The sequence below is a fragment of the Salminus brasiliensis genome, chromosome 16, assembly GCF_030463535.1.
Source record: "Salminus brasiliensis chromosome 16, fSalBra1.hap2, whole genome shotgun sequence".
NCBI classification, from domain to species: domain Eukaryota; kingdom Metazoa; phylum Chordata; class Actinopteri; order Characiformes; family Bryconidae; genus Salminus; species Salminus brasiliensis.
The window spans coordinates 5,120,775-5,133,554 of record NC_132893.1 but is presented as its reverse complement, the minus strand read 5'-3'; the positions used below and the strand labels follow the sequence as shown (position 1 = coordinate 5,133,554).

Genomic DNA, 12,780 nt, shown 5'->3' with positions numbered 1-12,780 from the left:
CTTTACTAAGCCCTTATTAACACTAGTTACTAAACCCCAAATCTAGCGTCTTAACGACTGACAACCAGCTAATGCGCAAACACGTGCAAACACGGTCGCTTTTACATGACGACAACAGATCTGCTACCTGCCTGTCAATCAACACGCTGCCAACACGGGCAGGAACCGGTGTTCCGTCGAGTTGTGCTACCTTGCCGAAGCCTGCTACCCTGGTGTATGTGTACGGGTAAAGCTGCCTAAATAAGCCAGTGGGTTTGGATATGTGGATAGGCTAAAAGCAACATAGCAGAGGATGCTCCAAGCAGAAGTATATTAAAGATGTTTGGATAGCATATATCACTATATCAGGGTAAATATAATGTGACTGATGTATAAGACATCGTTTTATTTTGAAGCACACGAGAAAAACAGAATTATGATAAATAAATAAATAAATAAAACAAGAAACAGATAACCTTTGGGTTGGCCGCGCATGCGCAGAACCTCTAAGAAGGACATATTGACGGGTAGCGCAACTCGACAGAACACCTGCACAGATTTCTTAGGTATCTAGCTATGTGTATATTTCTACAAATGTATGCATCCCTTTATTATCCAAACTTTATTAACTGTAATATATAAATAAAGCCGGACTTGGGGTCATGTTTTGGTTGCTGTCGGTTTAGCTTAAGGGTAGGTGTACATGTTTAGTAGCGGTCACTGCTAAAAGTGTAAGATCCTTGAGGAATATTCAGAGTTTTTTAGTCTGAAAATGTGGAGAAAAATTCAGGAAGCCTTTTTTTTCCCTAAAAATTAATTATACTCAGCTGGTGCCAGGTCGCTTACATGTGAATGTACGCATCTGACCGGCCCCTTTTGCCGAAACACCCTATTGCATCCTCGAGTGTTACGTGAACTCCCATTCATATTTTATATTCATATAACTGTAAATACTCAGCTAGGGCTAGGTCGCTTACGTGTGAACGTACGCACTGCTGGTGTAATCGGGCCCAGAGTTTTACCGAATTACTCGAAACTTTAAGTCGAATTACGTTTTTTAAACCTATTTTAAATATCTGAAAATCCCTTAAACAACAAAAAGTGTGTAGCTAGTGTTCAGCTCAATTATGTGCAAAAAAACGTGGGCTTTCCGCTTGTTGTGGCTACTGCACCTGCATAGATCTCCACATAGTCCTCTAGCCTTTCCTCACTAACAGGGTCGGTCCGCTGACTGGCTCCTTTTGCTGAAACACCCCATTGTATCCTCGAGTGTTACGTGAACTCCCATTCACATTTTATATTCATATAACTGCCTATATTAATCATAATCAAGATTCAATAATTAATCAATCAATCATAATAAACCAAGGAACCAGTCTTCTAAAAATGAATAATTGGGTATATTCTGGCACTGGTCACCCCAATCCACCAGCTCCATAAGTGTTTAAAAGAATATGCCACACGTCAAGATGTTTCTAAAGCATGTTATTTAAAATCTTTAGATATTTACATTGTTTGACAGACAAGAAACTGGTCAAAATTGTAATTACAGAGTACATGAAACTGTTCTGATGAAATCTCTTTGAAACAGACATATACATAATGACTACAGTATTGAAGAGGGGAAAAAAAAGACTTAACACTTTTTCTTAGCTACAGAACATCAACCAAATGAAGCACTGTACAAATATAAAAGCCAGAATGGTTTATATACACGGAATCCAGTGCTTCCCTCATCACTGGTTTTAAAACAATGGATTCCTTTCATGTGGATTTGGTGTGTGGATATTTGCATATTCACACAGGTACATGGATACAAGTACATAGACATATATACATAACGTGTACGCATATTCACATGTGTGAGCACACATCTGAATACAGAGAGAGATAGAGAGAGAGGCTACTGTGAAGGTAGCGAAATGGAACACCAGAACATTACTATACCAGATACAGTACGTTAAATAAAAATGAGTAAATAAAAGTTTCCGTTTATGAAAAAAAGAGGATGTTGATATAAAAACTATCATTACTGGCACAAAATAGAACATGTTCTCATTTCTTTACAAGTGGAAACTTCTCGCCTGCTCATTGGTTCTCAGAATATCAAGGACGTCCCATCCCTTTTAAAAATGCAAGTTCAATGAACTCAACTTTTGCATTTACACACACAAAGAAAGTTCCTATATGTGCAACTTGCCCACAAAATCAGAGCCTCTGAAAGAGAGGAAAAGGGGAAGAAAAAAAAATACTTCACCTCATGCAAATGTATGAACAATTAAATAGTTACAAAAGAAGCGCATGTTTTGTACAAGTCCGAGCTCCGAGGCTGGTTTGAAAGTGGCAAGAGGCGCCGAAGGAGGGGCTAAGGAACAGGGTTGTGGTGCAGCACTGGCACTTGGATCTGGTGGATCTGAGGGCTGGGCTTGGCCAGCGACTCCCCCTGCTGGCTGGGGCTGGGCGCTGGGCTGCAGCCGATGGCGCTGGTGCCCTCTTCCTCTTTGGGCTGCTTGCTGGCGAACTCTGTGATGCTGAAGACGAACTGCAGGCAACCCAGCTTGATGTAGCTGCCGTGGTGCAGGAGCGCCGTGCCTTCCCAGCCAGCCCCGCTGCCCCCGATCAGGCTGGAGCCACTGGCTTTGCAGCTGCAGGGCGTGAGGGGAGGCACCTCAGCCTGGCTGCTCTTCACTCCCCGGCTGCTCATTATGCCCCCTTCGGGTAGGATGCCTGTCTCGCCACCTTGCTCCTCGTTGTCCTGGTGTTGCTGCTGCTGTTTCCTCTTCTTACAGCGACCTGAAAATGAACAGTCTTATCTTTTAAGAATCTTGAAATAATTAATAACTCATTTTAATAAATTGCTGCTTTTTTATTTGATGTTTTTAATTAGAAATACAAGTTAGGGACAAGGGTAAAAGGAAGTGCTTCATGTCATTTAAAAGTTTTGTTGATTAATTATTTTGAAATGCAATAAGTCATCAGCACCCCCCAGTGGTTATTGTAGTGTATTGCAATGTGCCACAATGGACAAATATGAGACCAGTTTTCTTGTTATTATACTTTTATAACACACAAGAAGGGCATTAAGGTGCTCTCTACTTACGGATGATGTTCTGCACTTTAGACACCAAGTTGCTGGATGGGCTGGGCCCCGTCTTCTCTGAGAAGTCACAGGAGTACAGCACATTGTCCACCGTTGTTCCGTGCTCGCTGTAGTTCAGCAACTCGTACTGTTTTGTATTCTGCAACGCATGGAAAAGCTTCGTTAATTAACATCGACTACAAGGCATACCTGCAAGCTTTGCTTACTTCTGCAAATTCCATTGAAATTATTAATTTCACACACACATTTGCATGTGACCCATGGCTTAATGAATTTACTTCAAGTTACCTCATCATAAAAGATGCATGCATGTTTTCCTGACACGTAGTTGCAATGGCCGTAATTCGTAAGGCACACATCCATGTCAGCACCTGCGAAGAAAAGGGCAGAAACGGTCAGGTCAAATGAACCAAACACATCTGCACAGATTAGCCGTTCCGAGTGGGACTCACCAGTTCCAATGTAAAGGCTTCTATAGCACATGCTGACTGCTGCTCCTTTCCCAGAAAGAGGATAAAACGTAGCTCTCGCCTGTACGTCCTTATTTTGTGCTGAGAGAGAAAAGGAGAGAAGGGGAGGGGGGAGGTGCATTAGGTTCCCAAATCACAACCGCCTACTAACATTATGGTACAGCTCCTGCTTATTTCAGTGAAATAGAGGAAGTGCTGTACCTTCAGTGTGCCGGCTCTCCTGTGTGAGGGAGGAGGTGGCAAGAGATGCCACACTGCTGTGCGCAGGAAGTGCTTTTGGCTCAAACAGCTGCTGGATTCGCTGCCACGCCAGGAGTTTGATGAACTTCTCGTCCAATGAGTTTAGCTCAATCTCTGCAACAGAGAAGCACGATTTCCCATGAATCTGCAGGACTGCAAACTGAGGTCTAGTCCAAGTGAAGAGACGAGCAGATACATCACAGAATCTTATTTCACCACGATTTGACTAACATAACTGTAAAGTAACATCAAGGGTGGGAAACAAAGGACTGTAATTTTGCTGCTTCAACACATCCAGCTAAACCTGGTACTTCACAGAGCAGCAAAAGACTGCAAACCGACCTTGGAGTGGACTGAACATCACCATGAGCTTTTTCGACTAGTGCATTGCAGCTCATAGAGGAACTCACCTCCAGCCCCCTTCATCATGCTCTTCAGGCAGCTGGAAAGGTCTCCCAAATTGAAGAGCTCTGAACCACTGCCTTGTGTTGCACCAGCATCTTTAAGCTTTCCATCTGAGGAAAGGGACAACAAGGGTTTGTCATTTCCCACTTTATTTCGGCACCAATAATCAGCCTGTGACTTTAACGCAGTACTGGGACTCACCAGAAGAGGGTGCTGAAGAGACCTGGCAGCTGGCACCAGTATCTGGGACAGCTTGGGGCGGCGTGATGGCTCGCATCCCAGAGGCATGAGAGGACGGTAACCGTTTCGCCAGCACAGTGACCTGGCCCCCCTGCAAGCTTGGGGAAGTCCTTTGAGCATGCAATGGAGGGGGGCTAGGCTCAGTTTTAACGGAGGGAAGGGGCTCTGTAGCAGCACATGTCTTTAAACTCTGGTCTTCAGTCTTCACAAGCACTCGGCCAGCATGGTTGGACAAGTCCGGGCCCGAAGGTGGAGGGGTGGGGGAAGTGAAAGAATGAGGTGCTTCGGGACCCACAGTTTTACCTGCCCCATGCTGGAGGTCATCCTCCAGGGCGCGTGAGCAGACTTGCCTGCCATTGGCTTGGGTCAGCCTGTCTATAGGACCATTGGTGGTTCCACAGTTCTGACAGGGCCTGTCTGTACAAGAGCCACATGCCCTGTGCTCCTCACTGGTTCCCGTGGAGTTAAGGCTGAGGGCATCCGACGGTTTGCCGGCGACTGCAGTGGCCGTGCTGTGGGTAGATGTACGCAGAGAGCTGGAGTCCGCTGCCACGGACGACTTCGTGTCCGTTTTTTCAGTCTGATCTGAGCTCCACGGTGAGGAGGACGTCTGCTTGGCAGACAAATGCCTCACGATGCTACACTGGAGCGAGATCACGTCCCTAAGCCACTGTGAGGAGCAAAAACAGTGCAAATGTCAGGCAAACCAACACAGATCTGAACTAGGTCAATATTTTGCACTGTATTACTTTTGGATGGTTACTTTGCATCCTGTTCCAGAAATGGAAATGTTAAGATTTGTTAGTCAAATTATGTTTGACAATTATGTAATTTATAGGAATATGATTCAGAGGGATAAGTCAGTAGATCCTGGTCTTAAAATACCTCTGCCCGGCTTTAATTTTCACCTTCCCTGCGCCAGTCTATCTGTTCCCACTGATCACTGATTAATTACCAATTTCAAGTTAAAGTGAGTGTGAAGAAGGAACCACTGTACTACATGAATTAGCGATACAGGCATTATTCGTTAAATACCTGCTGTTGTTCATCGTCGCTGGCGAAGTGCTGGGGCGGCAAGAGTTCCGGTACGCCTGAGCAGATCAGCTCACCTTCCCGGATTCCTGCTGGCGCCATCATTACAGGTGGATTGTGGTACTGCGCCTTGATGGCATCTGGGACCTGCAGGCAAAAGTGGGTTTCCATTTACAACGAGGGCTTCCAAGACATGCAGTCTTTATATGGTGACTAGACTTTTCAACAAGGTTCACATTCATCAGATGAAATCTGACCTTCAGGGTTTTCTTCGTGTGCGCGTGGATTACCCGTCGTGTGGGAGGATGCTGCCGGTGTATTCGCTGCAAAAAGTCGACTTTGACAGCATGCTGGGATATGCGGTCTTGAAACTGGTCAAACAGCTGGCATCGATTGCTCAGTGTGAGGCTTCTCTGGTTCAGCTGTAATTAACGAGGTGTTTTAATGTTTAAATAAATAAGTCAAAGCACGTCGTACATCGCACAACTGTTATCCATCAGTTAAGTTACTTACCACCCTTTTGTTTGATAAGGTGGGCTTATTGTAAAATCTGAAAAATAACAAAAGGCAGCATGAGGTTCTGCTTACCACCAGGTGCTCGATGTGATTGGGACACATCCACCTGCCCGCGGGCATGGCAGTGAGCGGCGGGTCCAGACAATCCATATGGAACAAAAGGGGGCAATAATCACACTGGATCAACGGAGCCAGTCTGCAGCTCCTACAACAAAGCAAGTGCAACAGAGGCCAAATGCTGAATTTAACACATCAGAAAAAATATAACATAACATTAAATGTAGCATATTTGTATGTTTACTTTTTTTTACCCATCTAAATTTAGCAAACACACAATAACATTATATATACACACACACATATACATACATACACACGCGATTTCAATAGTGGTGCCCTCACCAGACTGTAGCTGCCTGATAAACATACATTTCCACTCTTACACATTTCTGAAGTTGCATTTGTACTTAGCTGGGACTCAAACGTGGGCAAAGCCAACCAGCTAATGGGGTTTTATTGGATCTGACTGCACAATTACTGGAGAATCCGCCTAGCATCACAATCCAACCACCCGAAATGTGTTTTTTACCATCATTTTAAGTGTTTACCAAGCAGCTCTGAAAGGTTATCATACATATTTTTTTGCTGATTACTCTTTACTGACTTGCTAAATACAAAAGTACATCATTTAAATGTGAAGACCAAATTATATTTCTTATATCTCACATAATTTTAGGTGATATGTACTGTAAGCAGATGGTTGAAAAGCAGTTGGTGAAAAGGACACTTGTAAGACGAGGAAGAGTAATGTGTGATACCTGCTGCAGGTGTAACACACTTTGACCGGCAGTGGGACCAGCCCATAATGGTCCAGCTCGTGATGCGGTCGCTTCACGTTCTTTCCAGTCATCTCCTCTTTCCTTCTCTTTTTGCTGGTTCCTGTGAAACACCATTAGAAGAATGACCAGTGAGGACATTACAACTCCTAAGTGGGTCTCTCAAGCCTCTTATCGTGCATTACACTTTACACAAATGTACAATAAAGTGATATGGCTCTAGCATTTTTAAGTAGCTGCCACTGGATTGGTTTCAATAAAAATAAAGGTACTTAAAATGAGGAGCGTGCAGCTATAAGATTAACAGCAATGTAAATCCACACGCCATCTGGGCTTTACCTGGAAGTGCGGTAGTGCAGGTGAGGTCATTGGGAAGCTGGAACTGCGTAGGGTTCCTCTGCATGGCGGCAGCGATTAGGAGGTCAAAGGGCCTCTTGAGGGTAGAGAGAGTGGTGGCGCTCTCTGGCTCGGAGCCCTGAGCCTCGTCCTCCACGTCCAGCAGGTCTTCCTCCATGTCATTCTGCTCTGAGGGCGTGGGGGTGTCCGTCGAAGAAGCGTTGGAAGTGGGGGTGGCTGGCCTGCTGCTGGGTCTTCTCTCCAGGAGTCTGACCTGGGCCACTGCTGCTCGCAGCCCTGTGCCACCCACAGCTACGGCGGGGTCCAGGCGGAGCGTCCCCAGGTCCAGCTCAGCTGCTGGGGACGGGGTCTGCTTTGCCAGCATGAGACCATTGATTTGTTCCTTCTTCTGCTCCCGCTTCTGCAAAGCATCGAAGGGAAGGGGGCAACAAAAACATGGTTTTCTTAGTACTGGCGGTGCACTTTTGCCTTATCCTATTTCGAATTATAAAATAAAGCTCAAAACAGCCCGACTCAAACCTTACCTTCTTACGAACTGTGCAGCGATGGCACATCCAGTCGCCAGGGGGCAGCATTTCCCTGCTAAGCGGTGGGTTACTGAGGGGGAAAAAGATAAAACAACAAAGGATAAAAACTTAATTCTGTGCCCATTAATCTACCTTATGGTAACTTATTCAGGACAGCAAATTAACAGAGCTAAAGTAGGAACATCCCATGTCCATAATGCACTGCTTATTTTTAACATAAAGGTGAAGGTTTTCAAGGCACTGTAATGTGGAACTGATTCTCTGCCAAGACCAATGGGCCAGTTGCCAATTGTAAACAGTGAACATTCAAGCAAGCCAAACAAATCTTTTTTTGGGATACACGCATTACTTGATGGCAAAAAAAAAAAAAAAAAAAAAAAAAGCTCCTCCGAGTCACATAAAATGAAGATGCTTGAGTTTACATTAGCCAACCTGGATTTGGATGTCGCATGTTTACAGTCAATCTGGCAGCATGCACGCAAAGCGCTCAGAGAGGGTGCGTTTAGACAAGACGGTCCTTCCCTATCCTTCCTAGGGTAAATAAAAACTCTGCTTTGTGTATGCAAGAAGACCCGGGGTGCGCTTCAAGAAAGGGGTCTCTGTTTTCAAATCCTGAGCCCATATCCGGCAGGCCAACCACAACAGGTTTCCAACACTCATCTAAAGCCCGAAAGCTTTCCTTTTTGTGGTACAGGACATCGAAAGTAGCAATCAGTGAGAAGAGATGAGAGCCACAACCATCACTTATACACTTAACCTCATTCTTATGCTGCCTTTCCTTTTGGGATTAGGATACTAACATTGGTTCCACATGGAAAAGACGTCCCTTTATGAGACGCTTCTATTAGAGGTGTCACCGATACCCATTTTCTCCACTTATATACCGACATTAAAAACCTTAACTGTTGGCAAACACAGACACCAGCCCTTTAAATAACGTTTTTTTCATTAAAAGCGAGCTTCGACTGATCACCTAGAGGTAGGCTAACCTACTCAGACTACTAAAACACTGCACCAACCCACAGGAAGAACCACGCAGCTAACATCACCACATCACACAGTGTGAGTGTGTGCTATTTCAGTCTAGATTTGTTACAGGATCAGATCAGATTCATTCTTGTTTCCCCCCCCTGCCCGCCTCTGATATCTGATCCAGCTTTTTCTGCTGACCCAGTGGTTCTCAAACCAGTCCACAGGTTCATTTTTTCCACTACCCTTGTGTTGAGAGCAGAGTTTGACTGTTCTACTAGTCTGAGAACCACTGCTCTAGTCGATTCATACATCCCAGCATTTCAACAAGACCTGGCCTTCTGACCATTCTCAACTTTCTCCAATACAAAAATCAGCGAGAAGCTTTCTCTGAAGGTCATCAGTACCATCTATGCCGGCTATTTGAATGTGGGGACGCCCGAGAGTCGAGCTTGATGAAAGGCAGGTGAGACCGTAGGCGGTTTTGAGTCCATCTGGGCACCGGGCCAGAGGCCTCTGAACACAATGCATGCCGGATAGGTTCAACGTTGAGCAGGTCTCTGAACTCACATGGATTCATTTAGGCTTTCTGCATGCTGCATTTAAGACAGCAGTGGTTGTCTTAAGCAAGTGAGGATAAACAACTGCAAAGATGAAACTTAAGCATCTCAGAATCTTGAAAAACCATATTACTGGAGCTGAACCGCGCTTGGAGCCATGACATGGAGTCTCCACTTCTCGGAGACTGCTTAGAAACTGCTTTGAGAGTCTGTTTAGAGCCTTCTGAAGAGAGCCTGGCTGCATTTCTAATAAGTTAATTATGGCAGAAAACCACAAATCAGGCAGAAGGCCCTGTCTCTTTGTCTGCCTGTTATACACTCGGTCTGGTATTTCTATAATGCACGCTAGAGCCAAAACTTTCGGCTGCCCGGAACGCAAAGCGCATTGGTTAATGATTATTTTTACCGTCCAGCTACCCTCGTCCTGGGCCCATGGATATAGACGCCTACAACGCCCATTTAGTTACACAAGAGAACCTGCTCGTATAACCCATCAGCGGCTTTGATGATGTGGGTACTACGCTTCACGGCTCAACTCGACCAACGTTAGGACCCAATATACCCGATTCTACCAAAAAACATCTCTCCTTGCTCACCAACATCTGTGCCAGTCTTTACTAGCAATAACCAAATGAGTCTTCCCTGCCTGGCCTCCAAAACAAATAAACCAGCCCTGCACTGATTACACACAGTCAAACACGCCAACGAGCGAAGACGGCCATCAAACAGCGTACATCTGGCGAGCGACAGCTCAAAGTTAACTGTGCCAAACATAGTTTGGGAACGTCGGCTTACTAATGACACGACTCTTAATTAGTGAATTCTGACTTCAATAACTGCAATGGACTGGTAGTCCTGGGGGGGGGGGGGGGGGGGCAGCACAACCATGACTAGAAGCTGATCAGATGATGAATAAGTGCCATCAAGCACATGTAACCTCTACAGAAACGCATGAAATGAAAAAGCTTATCCTGGGAACCAAAAGCACACACCTCGTTTGGACACCTTCACTTTTGAGCGACAAGGTCACCATGCGCCGGCCAGAGGGCCAAAACGGCCTCTCTGAAGTGATGGAGGTCCATCCAAATACTTCAATCATGACTTGGACAGCAGACCTAATCCTCCATAACATTAGCACCTGACCCCAAGAATGCTCTTATAGCTGAATGCAATCAACTATCCTGTATGAAGCATCACTATATAAGCATGTAGTAGAGGCTCCTGCTGCAGCAAACAGCTTGTGTAAAAAAAAAAAAAAACCCTGAATAAGCAGGTGTCTACAGACTTTTGGACATGTGTACACACCAGCACTGCAAGTGGAAGGCAGCAGGGCAGTGGTCGCAGCAGAGAAGGTCCCCTCCTTCCCGGCAGCTGTCGCAAGTGTCGTGGTTGGTGGCCCGGCCCGATCTCCTGGTGCTCCTGTCCAGCTTTCGACTCCTCTTCTCCGCGTCCTCGGACTTGGGCGGTGCGAGCAGGGTCTGGATTTGCTGAAACGGAGGAGAGGAGCATGTTTAGCGGGCTTTGTGCGCTATCTGTCCGAGCAGCCTTCCTGCCGGAGCTGGAGCCAAACCATCCAGCCCCTCTTCGCTGCTCGGGGGGATAAAAAACCCAAACGAGCTCAAACAAAGCTGGCTTTCACTGGATGCGTGAGGGTGTCGAGAGGGGCTGTGCAGCAGCAGCAGCAACATCCGAGCAGCTTGCTCTCTGAGGGAGCACCATCATGGTAGCGGGGAAAATACCAAAAAAATAAAACCATATTATGGCGTCCACCCTCCTCGGGCTGAGTCGAGACGTGTCAGCCATTGTTGGGCCCAAAAACACAGGCTAGCAGGTTAGCACGGATGGTAGCTAGAATAGCTAGCTAGCTAACACCAGGGAGCACTAACGGTGCATAGAAGCGAGGTGGGTCAAAAACAGGCAGTGTTTATATACTTTATAAAAATATGGTTGGACATTTTTAACGTGATTTAAGTGCACGTAATATTCGCACGGCAGGCGTTTAGCTAGTAGCTAGCTAGCAATTCGGGTGACGGCTAGGCTAAGCTAAGCTAGCTAGCATGCTATGCTAGCAGATGCAGCCGGTCAATCGCTTCACGGGAAAAAACAGCAAAGATGCAAAAGGGTGAACTTATTTTCTGTAGCGTTAAAGACGGCTCTGCTTACCTCCATCAGACCACCAGAGGTGTCCAGGTCGTACACGATCGTCGGGGTCTCCATTTTATCCCACATTCAAACAAGCCGAGGTTAATGAGCGCTCGGGTCGGCTAGGCTAGGCTAGGCTAGGCTAGGCTAAGCTAAGCTAACCCAGCCAGCTCAGTCCAGAAAAAAAAAAATGCAGTCCTGCTCCGTTAACCTTCCCGAAAACCAAACCCAGTCCAAACCGTTAGTTATATCCGGAGAGACACGGCCACGCCGACCCGCTCAGAGGTACATATCCGACCGGTAAACAAGCCCCTCCGGTCGGGTTAAACGCGAGTCTCCTCTCAGTCGCTTCAATGCCAATGTTGTGCTAACCAGCAGACTGAGCCTCCCAGCCCAGTCCCCGCCAAAACAAAGCAGCCCACTGTCCAAAATCGGTATTTCCAAGCAGGTAAATGTAGACAAAGTCTCAAAACGGAGGTGAGCAGCAGAAGAAGCTGTGCCTGGATGCAAACGGCGAGAATCCCTGCAGCCGCGGGCCTAACTGAGGCCTTTAGCCAGCGCGCTGCCCGCTCCTCCTCCTCTGACCGCGGCCAGCAAAGATGCGGGATAAAGGCGCCAGACCGGCCGCTTCCATCACTGCGAGAATACCGAACTGCCCCAACCGGGAGACAAAACCAGACCGGGGCTTTAAGCGAAGCCTGCCAGAGGGGCAACAGCGCCGGAGATAACGGCCGAGATCATTGTTGTCATGTGTGAAAGCAAACCCGACGACAACGGCGACATCCTCCACACCAGCGACGTCCGATTCGCAAACGAGTCGTTCATCTGAATCAACTCTTTTCAATAAAAGCGAGGCGAGCCGATTCCTTAAAGGATTATGGTAGAAAAACTGTATTTAAAACGTTCTGATTTAACAAACCGTTTTCTCATTTTATTAAATCGTTATATTTTTAGGAAGTTTATAGAAGACACTTGTATGTAGGAAATCGAAGGAACAGACCTTTATACGAAATAAGTCTATTTCTGACATTGAAGGAATTAATTATTAGAGTTAAAGATTTGTTAAATCCAAAGTTGTTTTTTTTTTTTACATTTAATTAATTATTATTTAAATCGAAAAAGAAATGAAGCCCCTAAATATTATTTGTCTACCTTGATACTTGGGACTATGCTATGGGACTCTAGACTCCCAACTCGGAACTGAATCGGAATTATAGCTAGCTTTTATACAAAGTTTACACCCCCGACGTAATATATATATTTCTAAAAAAAACATAAAAAACATAATGATAATACTTTTAATTCACTGATTTAATTCATGTATGCGTGCCGTTTTAACCATGTAGACCCGTGTAGTAGTGAAAATAGAGCTACAGTGTATGAATCGTTGACTCAAAGGTGCACTTT

At 45.7% G+C, this 12,780-nt stretch overlaps 1 protein-coding gene across 1 annotated transcript; it reads right to left on the bottom strand.

The window, feature by feature from the left end:
* Positions 1-1,449: 1,449 nt before the first annotated feature.
* Positions 1,450-12,189, bottom strand: phf12a (PHD finger protein 12a). The gene is made up of 15 exons (XM_072659106.1): positions 11,395-12,189; positions 10,537-10,718; positions 7,700-7,772; positions 7,158-7,575; positions 6,801-6,921; positions 6,055-6,187; positions 5,724-5,888; positions 5,470-5,613; positions 4,396-5,104; positions 4,200-4,304; positions 3,751-3,903; positions 3,532-3,630; positions 3,368-3,450; positions 3,080-3,218; positions 1,450-2,772 (listed from the first exon to the last, which is right to left on the bottom strand). The coding sequence occupies exons 1-15, from the start codon at positions 11,458-11,460 to the stop codon at positions 2,345-2,347; spliced, it is 3,018 nt and encodes a 1,005-aa protein (XP_072515207.1). The 5' UTR covers positions 11,461-12,189; the 3' UTR covers positions 1,450-2,344.
* Between the last annotated feature and the right edge of the window lie 591 nt (positions 12,190-12,780).